This window comes from Pteropus vampyrus, unplaced genomic scaffold (genome assembly GCF_000151845.1).
Source record: "Pteropus vampyrus isolate Shadow unplaced genomic scaffold, Pvam_2.0 Scaffold125, whole genome shotgun sequence".
Taxonomy (NCBI): domain Eukaryota; kingdom Metazoa; phylum Chordata; class Mammalia; order Chiroptera; family Pteropodidae; genus Pteropus; species Pteropus vampyrus.
The window spans coordinates 490,367-502,363 of NW_011888906.1; the positions used below are offsets into that span (position 1 = coordinate 490,367).

Here is an 11,997-nt window from a genome sequence, read left to right on the forward strand (position 1 = left end):
ATATATCTGGTCAGGGTATAATTAGCTAGAATATATAAAGCACCTTTGCAACTCAACAACAACAAAAATGACCAAATTTAAAAACAGGCAAAACATCTGATTATTTCTTTGAAGAAGATATACAAATGTCCGATAAACACATGAAAAGATGTTCAACATAACTAGTCATTAGAGAAATGCTAATCAAAAGTGCTAGGATGGCTAGAAGGCAGGGTTAATGAGGATGTGGAGAAACGGAAACCCTCATACAATACAGGTGAGAATGTCAAATGGTGCAGCATCGTGAAAAAGAATTTGGAAGTCCCTCAAAAAATTAAACACTTCAAAACTTATTTGATTTTGTTAATGTCACCTCCAATAATTTTTAATAAAAAAATTTAAACCAGAGTTACTAAATGACCCAGCCATTCTACTCCTATATATAAATATATATCCAAAAAAGATGGAAACAAACACATCCACACATGAACTTGTACACCAGTATCCATAGCAGCAGCATATATAATGGCCAAAAAGTGGAAACAACTCAAATGTCCAACTGATGAATACATAAAATGTGGTATATCAATAGAATGGAATAGTATTCAGCAATAAAAAGAATGAAGTACTGATGCATGCTACACCGTGGTGAATCTTGACAACGTTATGCTAAGTGAAAAGCCAGTCACAAAAGACCACATATTGTATGTTTCCATTTATATTAAATTTCCAGCATAAACAAATCCAGAGACAGAAGGTAGATTAGTGTCTGCGGAAAAGCAGGTAGAGAGTGACTGCTAATGAGTTGGGAGTTTTTTCTAGGAGTGATGAAAATGTTCTAGAATTAAAGTGGTGATGGTTGAATAACTGAATATTCTAAAACCACTGAATTGTACACTTGAAAAGGGTAAAGTTTATGGTATGTAAATTATATAAATTTTGTTTTAATTTTTAAACGGAAAAGTGGACAGAAAAGGAGAATTTTGCAAATCGTACCTGGTAAGGGATTCATATCTGGAATATGTAAAGAACTCTTAAAACTCAAAAACAAACAAAAAAAAACCTAATTTTTTTAAAATAAGCAAAGAATTGGAATAGACATTTCTCCAAAGAAGATGGAGATAAGCACATGAAAAAGATACTTCATATTAGTTATTAAGGAAATGCAAATTAAAGCCACAATGAAATACTACTTTACACCCATTAGGATAGCTCTTATTAAAAAAAAAGAAGAAAAACAGAAAATAAGTGTTGGCAAGGATGTGGAGAAATTGGGAAGCCTTGTACACTGTTGATAGGAATGTAAAATGATACAGCTTCTGTGGAATACAATATAGCAGTTCCTTGAATCTAAAATAGAATTACCAAACAATCAAGCAATTCTACTTCTGGGTATATATTCCAAAGAATCAAAAGGAGGTAGTCAAAAGATCTTTGTACACCTATGTTCACAGCAGCATTATTCACGAGAGCCAAAAGGTGAAAAGAACCCAAATATCCATCAACAGAGGAGTGGATAAGCAAAATATGATCTCTCCATACAATGGAATATTACTCAGCCTTAAAAAGGAAGAAAATTTTGATATATGCTACAAGATGGATGAAAGCTGGGGGCGTTATGCTAAGGGAAATAAGACAGTCACGAAAGGAAAGATACTGCGTGATTCCACTGACATGAGGTACCTAGAGTAGTCAGGATCATAGAGACAGAAAGTAGAATGGTGGTTGCCCAGTGGTTGACGGAAGAGACTAGGGAGTTACTATCTAACAGGACAGAATTTCAGGTGGGGAAGATGAACAGTTTCTGGGTGGATGGTGGTGATGGTTGTACAATAATGTGAATGTACTTAATGCCACTGAATTATACACTCAAAAATGGATAAAATGGTCAACTTTATGTTCTGTTTTGTTTTTTTACCATACACATGCACACACAATAGCACACCTGGTGGGGGTGGGGGTTGCAGAGAACATCATAAAGCCAAATGTTAACAATTGGAGAATCTGGATGAAGGTATACGGGAGCTCTCTGTACAGTTTTTATGACTTCACTGTAAGTTTGAAATTATTTCAAAATAAAAAGGTTTTAAAAAATATGTCCAAAATAGAACTTCTCATCTCTGCCCAAACCTACTTCCGTAGCTAACCTATCTTGGAAAATGGCAGCTCTGCTTCTCCACTTGCTGAGGCCAAAGCCCTTGGAGTCATCCTTGACTCTTTCACACATGTTCTGATCTATGCACAAACCCTATTGGATACTCCTTCAGAATAGTTCCAGAATTCTCCCTTCTCCCCACCTCCATGCTCCCACACTAACCGGAACACATCATCTTGCTGAGGCGCTCCCACTGGGCTCCCTGCTTCCACTCTTGGCCCTTTCGGTCCGTTTTCAACACAATACCCATTGGGATTCAGTGAAAACATACGCCTCATCATATCACCCTTCTGCTGAGAACGCTCATGTCTTGGGGTGGCATACAAGGACCCACAGGCTAGGTCCCTGCTGATTCAGCCCTTATCTCCAGCTCCTCCTCTCCCCGCACTCCCTCTCCATGGTCACACTGGCCACTGCTGCCTTGACAAGGAGCTGGGCGAGCTCCCCCTACAGGTCTTGTGAACCACTCACTCACTCACTGGGCCTGGCTTTCCTTCAGGTCTGCCCAAATGTCACTTCCAGGAGGCACCCCACCACCACCTGTTACTCTCTCTCCCCTCGCCCTGCTTTGTTCTCCTTTAAGGCACTTATTTCTATCCTCCAAGCCGCGTAGCTACTTTTTCACGGTATTTCCCTCTACAAGACACTTTCTGAGTGTGACGTCAGTTCACTGCTATTTCCCCAGCACCCAGCACAGTGCCAGGCAGGTAGTAGGTGTCAGTTAACATTTACAACGTAATTGGATGTTGGAAAGTTCCCTTGGGAATCTCTGTGTTGAACAAAAAAGGGCTGGGAAAGAAAGCTGGGCTGGGGTCCAGGTAGGGGCTCAGGGTGAGGGGTTCCTTTAGGGGTCAAAATGATAGGACCTGATGCCTGACTGCGGAATTGGGAGAGTCTGTCCTCCCAGACTCCATCCTCCGATGCGATCCAACAAGAAGGGGATAGACGAGCTGCCACCGCGAGGACCCACCCGTGGTCCCCTACCCCTCCCGCTGGTTCTGCGGTGCCACGTCGCTCTTTTTGGCCGCTTTCACAGAATCCTCACCACCACCCTCCCATTTTACAGGTGAGGAAACAGGGCAACTGTAAAGATGACTTGGCCTAGGTGGACCTTCCCCAGCATGGTCCTACCCAATCCCCATGTACGCCCCACCGGCAGGGGCCGGTCTGGTGGCCCTTCGCGTGAGGACAGCCGGTCCTCTGACGCGTCTCTTCTCTCTCGGACTGGAAAAAAGCCGTACTTGGCCTGGTGGGAAGAAGCCTTCCCCGGGGAACTGGCGCGGGGCAGCGGGGCCTTGGAGGGAAAGCTGGGGGTAGGGTCTGAGAACTGCGCCTGCCTAGCTGGCGAGGAAGGGACGGCACAGATAAATCCCCCTCCCCAGGCTGTTCGGGCCCCCCACTCACCCTATCACCTCCCCCGTCCCTGCAATGCGGGAGGCCCCCATCATAGCTAGGGGTTCACCAGGAGCACCCCCACCTCCCAGCCCGTGGGTGGAGGCCAAATAAGGCCGAGCTGGTTGCCGAGGCCCCGCCCCGCGTCGCACACATTCTTCTGCCTTGTAAGGCCGGGCGCTGCGCCCCGCCCCCGCCCCCGCCCCCGCCCAGCTCCTACCCGACGGCCCGCTCCGCACAGGCTCCGCACCCGGCTCCACGCACCGAACGAGCGCCTTCTCAGAACCAGGTGGGAGCCGCGACGGGCCCAGATGGTTTAGAGTAGGCGGTGTGACGGCTGGGGCTGGGACTTGGGGCAGACCCCACAGACAGGGATGTCAGAGGGTCTCTGGGCAGGGACAGCTGTCGTGGGGCTGGGGCTGAGAGGTGGCTCGGGTCCCACACGGATTCTGGCTGGGGCCAGGCAGCAGGGAGCCTGTTCCCGGCTCTGAGAACCAGTGGTCCTTTGGCGAGAGAAGAGTGTCCAGACGCTACCCCTTTGCTGTGGAGTTAGGGACGCCAAGCCCAGAGCTCCTGGGTGCCCTGGAGGAAGGAGGGGGTTGTAGTCGCAGGTGTTCTCTGTCCCATGTGTATCACAAACATGAAACTAAGCCCTGTTAGGCTCCTTGAGACCCCTCCAGAGCATCCGTGTCCCCTCCCCCACCTCCTGGGGCAGGAGAGAAGGTTGGATGGGTAACCGTGCCCACACCGCGGAGCTGTGTGCAGTGCACTAGGGGCTTCCCAGTGCACTGCTGGGTAGGGAAAGTCTGCCAAGGACCCTGGGGACTCAGCGGGACAAGACTCCGACTGGGGAAACTCTGGCCCTACTCCGTCCCCAGCCCCGAAGCGATTCTGGCTGCTCTCAGGAAAGAGAGAACTCAGCCTCAGATGCAGTGAGTTCATGAGCAAGGCATCTGGCACTGCCAGCCAGGAGGACCATGAGATACGCAGAGGACGATGGGGGACACAGGCCTTGTCTTTGCTGTTAGGGTGCGATTTTAGGCACCAAAAGGAGGAAGATAACACCTAGTTGCAGCCAGGCCTAAATACCAGCTCCATCTGATCCCTGGTGTCTGGGACCCCCAGTAGGGGGTAGTGATGGCTCCAGGGTTAAAGGCCAAGCCTAATTCAGCCTAGAAACTACCTCTGGTCACACAGAGCCCTCAGCTGACACAGGCCAACCATGAGCCTCTTGGGACAGATGTTTCTTTCTTGTGTTCAGGCCTTGAGGACACCAAGGGCTATTTGCCACCCACTGACCCAAGCCTAGCCCAGGGGTCCTGGCTTCCGATTGGACTCTGCCCCACTCATGGGCACTCCACTTTCCTTCTCGGGCCTCAGTTCTCTTAACCTCCTTGCCCTGCTTCCCAAGATTGCTGGGATGGAAAACGGTAATGTTCAGTGCTCTCAGCCATGTCACTGCCCCTTGACAGAAGAGGGTGAGGATGGGGTAGCTGTGGAGGCCGAGGGGCCCAGCCAGGACCAGAGCAGTGGGTGAGCTCCTGGCCACTCCCGCCTCCAGCCATGGCTCCCTCTTTCTGGCCATGGCCGCCCTAGCATGATCATCACAGTGGACTTCTCCTCAGCTGCCGTCTGCGAGTGCCATGAGTCAAAGTTCCTAGAGAACACTGAGCTCAGGGAAGCACTAAGCCACAGGATGACGGCACTCCCTGCCAACAGCACCACCCCGCTCAGATCCTGGGTGAGAAGGGCTTTTGTCTGCCCACCCTGGACCATGTGAGAAACACAGAAAGCCAGGTGTGTCGGCTGAGTGGGACATGGCAGCCAGTGTCTCAGGACGATAGGCGGCTGTGGCCCTGGGGAAGGGCTGGAGCTGGCCAGGACACAGCTCAGGGCTTAAGATCTCAAAGGCCAAAGCCCAAGAATGACTTGAATAGGATCATGGGATAGAGCTCTGGAGACAGTGCAAGGGGCATTCATAACCATACAATATGGGGTTAAAAAAAGAAAAAAGAAAGAAAAAGAAAAACAGGCAGAGAAAGATTTCTGGAGGCTCAGGACAGATTTCTGGACCAAGGGGCTCAGGACAGAGGAAAGGGGACAGCAGTCCTAGGGCCTCAGCCAGGCCCACTATCCCAGCTGAAGAGCACACGGAACGAGGTCTTCAGGGGCACAGTCCCCACAAACCATGACAACGGTTCAGGGAAAGGGCCCCTTGCTGGGCTCAGTTTCCCCATCTGTACAATGGAGGCAGCAGACTGGCCACTGTTACTCTCACAGTTAAAACATTTACTTGCCCCACTGTGGGCTTTGGTGTAAATCGGATTTACACCAGCCTGACTGTGAAGGAGAGACTTTTAAGTGCTTATTGTCAAAGCAAAAAAGTGGGGAAACTGTTCCTCAAGGGGGTGTCTCAGGAACTGAGCTGGAGAAGAAAGGACATCCCAGGGGGAGAGACCAAAAAGGAAAGTCTGGGGGCTTCTAGGAAACAGCTAAAGGTCCAGCTTGGCAGGATCACAGATGGCAGGAGGGCCACAGTGTGGGGTACCATGGTCAGCCAGAGAAGGGCCTTCGATGCCAGGCTGAGGGGCCCAGACTTGCTCCGGGTAGTGGCAGAAACCTTTGAGGGCTTCAGGGTAAAGTTACTGGTGCAGGTCTGGGTCTGTATGGGATGGGAGAGACTGGCTAGACTAGGAGGCCAGGTCTAAACAGGGGTGACAAGAACCTGGGGGTCTCGGCCTGGGGGACCTTTATGCCCCCATAAGCACTGAGGACTGAGAACCAGGAGCAGGACCCAAATCAGGTCTATCACCCACCTAGGGGCTGGTGAAGTGTGGGCAGCTGCGGGGAGGGGAGACTGTCCAGACCACTGGCCTTTCCGAACCTCCAGCAGGGAGCTCAGAAGCGGCGGAGAGGGGAGGAGGAGGAGGAGAGTCAGGAATGCAGGACCGCTGATCGCTCCTTCCCGCTGGAGGGGAGACAGGGAGCCTCGGAGCCTCCCACACGGCCCACATTGTCACTTGGAGAGAGAGAGATGGACAGTGGGTGAATGCTACTAAGGATTAAAGGAGATAAGCACAGAAACGGTTGGCACTGAACCCAATCCTAAACGTTTTATCCAAAGAGCAAAAACAGCTCACTCTGTACCTGGCACCATTCCAGGGCTTTCGCGGGTACTTCCCTACTGCTGGGCCCTCCTCATTGTCACTATTCCCAGGTGAGGAAACTCACTCAAGAGAGGCAGAGGAAGTTGTCTAAGGGCCTTGTGTCTGCATGAGCTGGGTGGCAGGAGCCCCAAGCCTGGGGGAGGCCTTGAATACCAGGTCCAGGCATTGACAGCTGATCCGGGGTAGACAGGGTCCCCTGGCCCAGGGTCACAGGCTCTCCCTCTACACCCTCTTCCTGCAGGGAAGCCCTACTCGCCTGAAGCCAAGATGTCCAGCAAGCGGGCCAAGGCCAAAACCACCAAGAAGCGGCCACAGCGGGCCACATCCAATGTCTTCGCGATGTTTGACCAGTCCCAGATCCAGGAGTTTAAGGAGGCCTTCAACATGATAGACCAGAACCGAGACGGCTTCATTGACAAGGAGGACTTGCATGACATGCTGGCCTCACTGGGTGAGCAGGGACAGGGGTGTGTGGGGTCTAAGGGAAAGGCTGCAGCTGGAGCAGGCTGTGGGGCTGCACGTCACTTAGGGAGCACTTCCTGTGCAGTGACGCATGGGACCCACCCTGGACAGTAGGTGCCATTACTTTCTCCATTTAACAGATAGGGAAACTGAGGCGCGGAGCAGTTTGGTGCTGGATGTGACTGCTTCAGGCAGATGTGTGGATTGGGCTGTCCGGTACCATGTCATTTAAAGGCAGTAATCAGCAACTAAGAAAGTTTGACTGCACAGACCTTCCATTGTACAGACAGGGAGACAGACCTAGAGAGAAAGCCAGAGCACCTCCCCTCCTTCACAGGTCACCCATGCCAGGCTCTCAGAGCTTCTCTGACTCCAGTGACTTCTCCGAATCAGAATCTTAGAGCTGAAAGGCTCAGGAATCTAGTACAGTTCACTATTGCTCAGATAGGGAAACTGAGGCCCAGAGGCCAGGCCTCCAAATCCCACCACCCCAGCTTATGGCCCTGCCCTCACAGCCATCCCCATGTGCTGGCCAGACAACCCCTGTCATGCCCAGTTCCTGGCACCCCTTTCACCCAGGTGGAGCATCTGAGCCAGACATGGGCTGGGGAAGAGGGGCAGCCCCTGGCAGCAGAGGAGGCAGCCTGTGGTGATCAAGCTCTAAGCACTGGGGCCAGACAGGCCTGAGTCAGTCCCTGGCACTGCCTCTCCTAGCTGGGCAGCCCCACTCGGCGCCCATTTCCCTTCCTGTGCAATGGTGATCATGGTCCTCATGTGTGCCCCCATTGGTGTCTGGCAGAAGAGCTGAAATCAGACACTGCCCCCACCTTGGGCACCAAACTGAGACCTGGTGAGGGGAGGGGCTGTGGGTCCTGATGTCACAGCTCCTTCTGGGCCTCAGCAGCGTAAGTGAGGTTCAGAGGAGACGGGCACAAAGACTCCTTCCCATTTATGAGTTAGGACCCTTCACCCAGGACTCTAAACCCCAGAAACGTGATGACAGCCCTGGGCATCTATCCAGAAAAACCCGCACTCTTGTTTGTAGCTCATGTCAGTGGGTCTACTGATCAGTCACGGCCTTCTGGTTGAGAACGTCACCCTCAGGTTAAAAAGTGAGAACAGCAAATACTAAAATAATAACAAGAAGCAGCTTTGCAGGTATTAAATTTTAAATCTTTGAGATCTTAAATCTCGAAACAATCCTATTGGGTAGATGTGATTATCATTCCCACTTTACAGCAAAGGAAACAGGCTCTGAGAGGTTAAGTAATTTGCCCAAGGTCACACAGCTACTAAGTGGGACAGCTGGGATTTGAACCAGCCGTTGATTGAGTCCACAGGGCTGTGATGATCCTTATATGCGTCTTACAACCATTGCCTTCTTCATCTTCATAATCCTTTTGAGGCGGGAGGAAGGAATTGATGCATAGAGCTGGGATTCAAACCCCGGCCTGTGTGACACCAAAGCTCACTGATTTAACCACTTCCAAAACTGCCTCGAATCCAGGACTGCCTGGGTTCAAATGCCGGCTCCACTCCTTACTCACTAAGTGACCTTAGACAAGTTGCCTCACTGCCGTGCATCAGGTCCCACATCTGTGAAGCCAGTGTAAGAATGCTGACCTCACAGGGTGTTGTGAGTTAAATGCAATAAGGCAGGGGAACACCAGACACAATGAGCCGTCAGCAAATGGTGGCTCTTACGCTTGAGAGAGCACTACGATCTCAGATACCCAGGAGGAAACTGGTCAGGGCAGATGGGAGAGCTAGTGGGAGGGAGCAGACAGACAGCTGGCCACCCAGCAAGATGCTCGACCGTTTGACTGTTTACATAACTTCCTATCTCTTGTCTGAGAGGTTCTCACACCAGCCTATGAAGGGAGGGGAAGACAGGGGACGAGGGATGACAACAGGCACGAATGCCTCGCCCACTACAGGAAAGAACCCCACGGATGAGTACCTGGAGGGCATGATGAGCGAGGCCCCGGGGCCCATCAACTTCACCATGTTCCTGACCATGTTTGGGGAGAAGCTGAATGGCACGGACCCTGAGGACGTGATCCGCAACGCCTTCGCCTGCTTTGATGAAGAGGCCTCAGGTCAGCAGCCTCCTGGAGGTCTGAACAGGGCCAGCACTAAGCACCCTACTTAAGGCGCCCCCATGTATACAAGTGGGGCCAAGCCCGGGACTCCAGGGCCTCTGCCCCCATCAGCCAGAACAAATCACCCATCTGCCGGTTACTGGTGCCAGAACTGTGAAAGACGCTGCTTCCTTGTTCTCTCCCCCAAGTGCTAGACCCAAGCAGTCCACATCCACCAAGGCCTCCCACTTCTTGAGTTTATCTGTTGGTCCAGCATGCTTTTATTAAAGCAGGACACATCCAGCCGCCCACCCCCCCACACACACACACAGCCCCAAGCTCCCCACATAAACACCTCACAGACAGTCCCATACAGAACTCTTCCTTCTGGGGCCCTGGCGAGCTCAGACTGACCGGAGACTAGGGCTGTGTCCTTTCCTGGCTCCCTCACCTGCCACAAGGTCTTCAAGAACAGGTGGGGGGCTGAGGGATGAGGAATGTTGGCCTGTCCTGGCCCAGTCCAGCCCATCTCACAGACCTTGGCCCCGCCCCCAGGTTTTATCCACGAGGACCATCTTCGGGAGCTGCTCACCACCATGGGCGACCGCTTCACAGACGAGGAAGTGGACGAGATGTACCGTGAGGCACCCATTGATAAGAAAGGCAACTTCAACTATGTGGAGTTCACCCGCATCCTCAAACATGGTGCCAAGGACAAAGACGACTAGCTCCACCCCCTGATCCCCCCAAGCCCAAGCCCCTGTCCCAGTCACCTGCTCCCCACACACGCTGTCTGTACCAGCTCTGTGCCCACGGGACGTTCTAAGGGGACTGTCCCTCTGAGGGATTAGGGGCTCAGCTCCCAGTGGAAGAAATGGGCCAAGAGAGCACAGTGCCAGGCAAGGGTCACACAGCCAACATGAGGCAGGTGTGTCCACTGTGACCCTCCAAGAAAGGATCACTTAGGGGGCTGGGCCTGAAGGCACCCAGGGAAGGCCCCACGAAAGCCCAGGCCACAGCTATTGCCTGCCCATCCCAGGGCTGTCCCCACAGGAAGGGCCCTGTGTTCTGCCTTGGGACAGCACTTCACGTGCACCCCATGCAGGGCATGAAAGCCCTTTCCCAACCACTGCCACAAGCACAAGAACCTCACCAGGGCCCCTTCTCAGAGGACAGGATGCCAGACCCCTCCCCTCCAGAAGATGCATGTAGGCTGGAGTTTGTCTCAGGGGAGGCCGAGTGTCTAATAGAAGACTGAGCACTGCTTTGGGTCTGCGTGTCTGTGGTTGGTGAAATAAGGGCTCCCCTAAGCCTCAAATACCCTCCCACCCTCTCCTCCATCCCTAGTGGCTGCCTGGTCCTCTTTACCCTTCCAGGGTTCGGCTGAGACCAGTCCAGCAGTAAGGAGTGGACAGAGGTGCTGAGGGAGAGGGCAGTGGGGAGGACCCATGGGAATTACCACAGCAAATTCTGGTGGGGGGTTCTGGGCCTCTAGAGGGGCAGGGGTCGAGGTTACACAGCCTTCAGGACTAGAGCCTGGATCTCCAGGGTCATGTCGGTGCTCCTGGAGAAAGGCAGGCTTTGGGAACAGTGGGAAGGGCATGTCCCAGTAGGTCAGGAGTGGAGGTGGGAATGAACCAATTTAACAGACTGCTGAGGTCAGCTCCCAACAGCCCCAGGTGCTCTGGGCTGTGCCATCTACAGCTGGACAGTCAACTCGGCCACATGATCAGCAGTGAAGCGGGCCACAGCTTATTACACTCCATGTGCACACAAGGTGGGCAGAGCTGGGGTCCCTGTTAATTTGAATGATGGGGACACTGACAACAGTGCCTGGCGCATTAGAGGAACAGAAATATTGGTTGAACAGAGAGCCAAGAGGGGCGGGGACTGCGTGAGGTCACCCAGTGTGTGGACAGCAGAGGAAGGGCGGGAGACCCTCCATGGGGCTCCGGCCAGGACTGGACACATTCTGTCTAATCCCAGGAAAGGTCAGGGAGCAGGTGCTGGACCCAGCTTGGTCCTGCTGCCTTCTCAAGGTTACCCAGAGCCAGTCAGCAACAGCACACAGCAAAGGTCTAAGGTCAGCACCAAGGAAGTGCTAATCACTAAGGGGACCCTGCACCGGCCCAGGAGGCCCTAACCTCCCACAGGCCTCTGCCCCTACCTCAGCGACAGGCCCCTCCCAGCCAGGCCGAGGTCAGAGCCCCCTGAAACTCCTCTTGCTCCATTAGTTATTGATCTCAACTCCAGATAGAGCTGGCTCCAAACAAGGTCCAATCTGGCCCCAAATACTAACCTAGACTCAGTCCAGACCATATCTTTGACCCTGGCCCTAGACTATGGGCCCTGAGCAACCCTCAGCTCAACCCAGCGCTGAGCCTGGTAACCCACTCACTGCAGCCAGCCCTGAGGGAAGCCCAGAGCACTGGCCACGTATATCCAACACCAGGGTCACTGTGGCACCAAAGGCCTTCATGGAAGAAGGCAGGGACATGGTTAGGAACGTTGGTGGAGGGATAAACAAACTGATCAATGAAATAGAGAATCCAAAACAGACTCGCACATTTGTGAACTTGTTCTATGACAAAGATGTTAGATCAGCGGGGAAAGGAGGAACTCAATAAATGGAGATGACACAGAAGGGGCTAAAACAAAAAATATCTCTCAATGCCAAGTAATGGCGAGGGAGGGAATGGGGAGCACCCAGAATTCTCACACACTGCAGGGGGTGGGGTGTACACAGGTACAACCACTTTGG

General features: G+C 52.5%; 1 protein-coding gene and 1 long non-coding RNA gene across 2 annotated transcripts in view; one reads left to right on the top strand and one right to left on the bottom strand.

Annotated features, from left to right (window-relative positions):
• The window catches only part of LOC111743961, a 44,087-nt gene that overhangs the window by 7,217 nt on the left and 24,873 nt on the right, over nucleotides 1-11,997 (bottom strand). The gene's annotated exons all lie outside the window — the stretch shown is intronic.
• Nucleotides 3,700-10,501, top strand: MYL9 (myosin light chain 9). Its single transcript, XM_011366568.2, has 4 exons — nucleotides 3,700-3,815; nucleotides 6,935-7,144; nucleotides 9,093-9,254; nucleotides 9,792-10,501. Exons 2-4 carry the CDS (start codon nucleotides 6,961-6,963, stop codon nucleotides 9,962-9,964), a joined length of 519 nt encoding a protein of 172 aa, XP_011364870.1. The 5' UTR covers nucleotides 3,700-3,815; nucleotides 6,935-6,960; the 3' UTR covers nucleotides 9,965-10,501.

Bases quoted from the DNA above. Each gene is read 5' to 3' on its own strand.
- MYL9 (XM_011366568.2), top strand. From the start codon at position 6,961: ATGTCCAGCAAGCGGGCCAAGGCCAAAACCACCAAGAAGCGGCCACAG. The intron at 7,145-9,092 runs GTGAGCAGGGAC...CGCCCACTACAG, and splicing joins TGACATGCTGGCCTCACTGG to GAAAGAACCCCACGGATGAG. The intron at 9,255-9,791 runs GTCAGCAGCCTC...CCCCGCCCCCAG, and splicing joins CTTTGATGAAGAGGCCTCAG to GTTTTATCCACGAGGACCAT.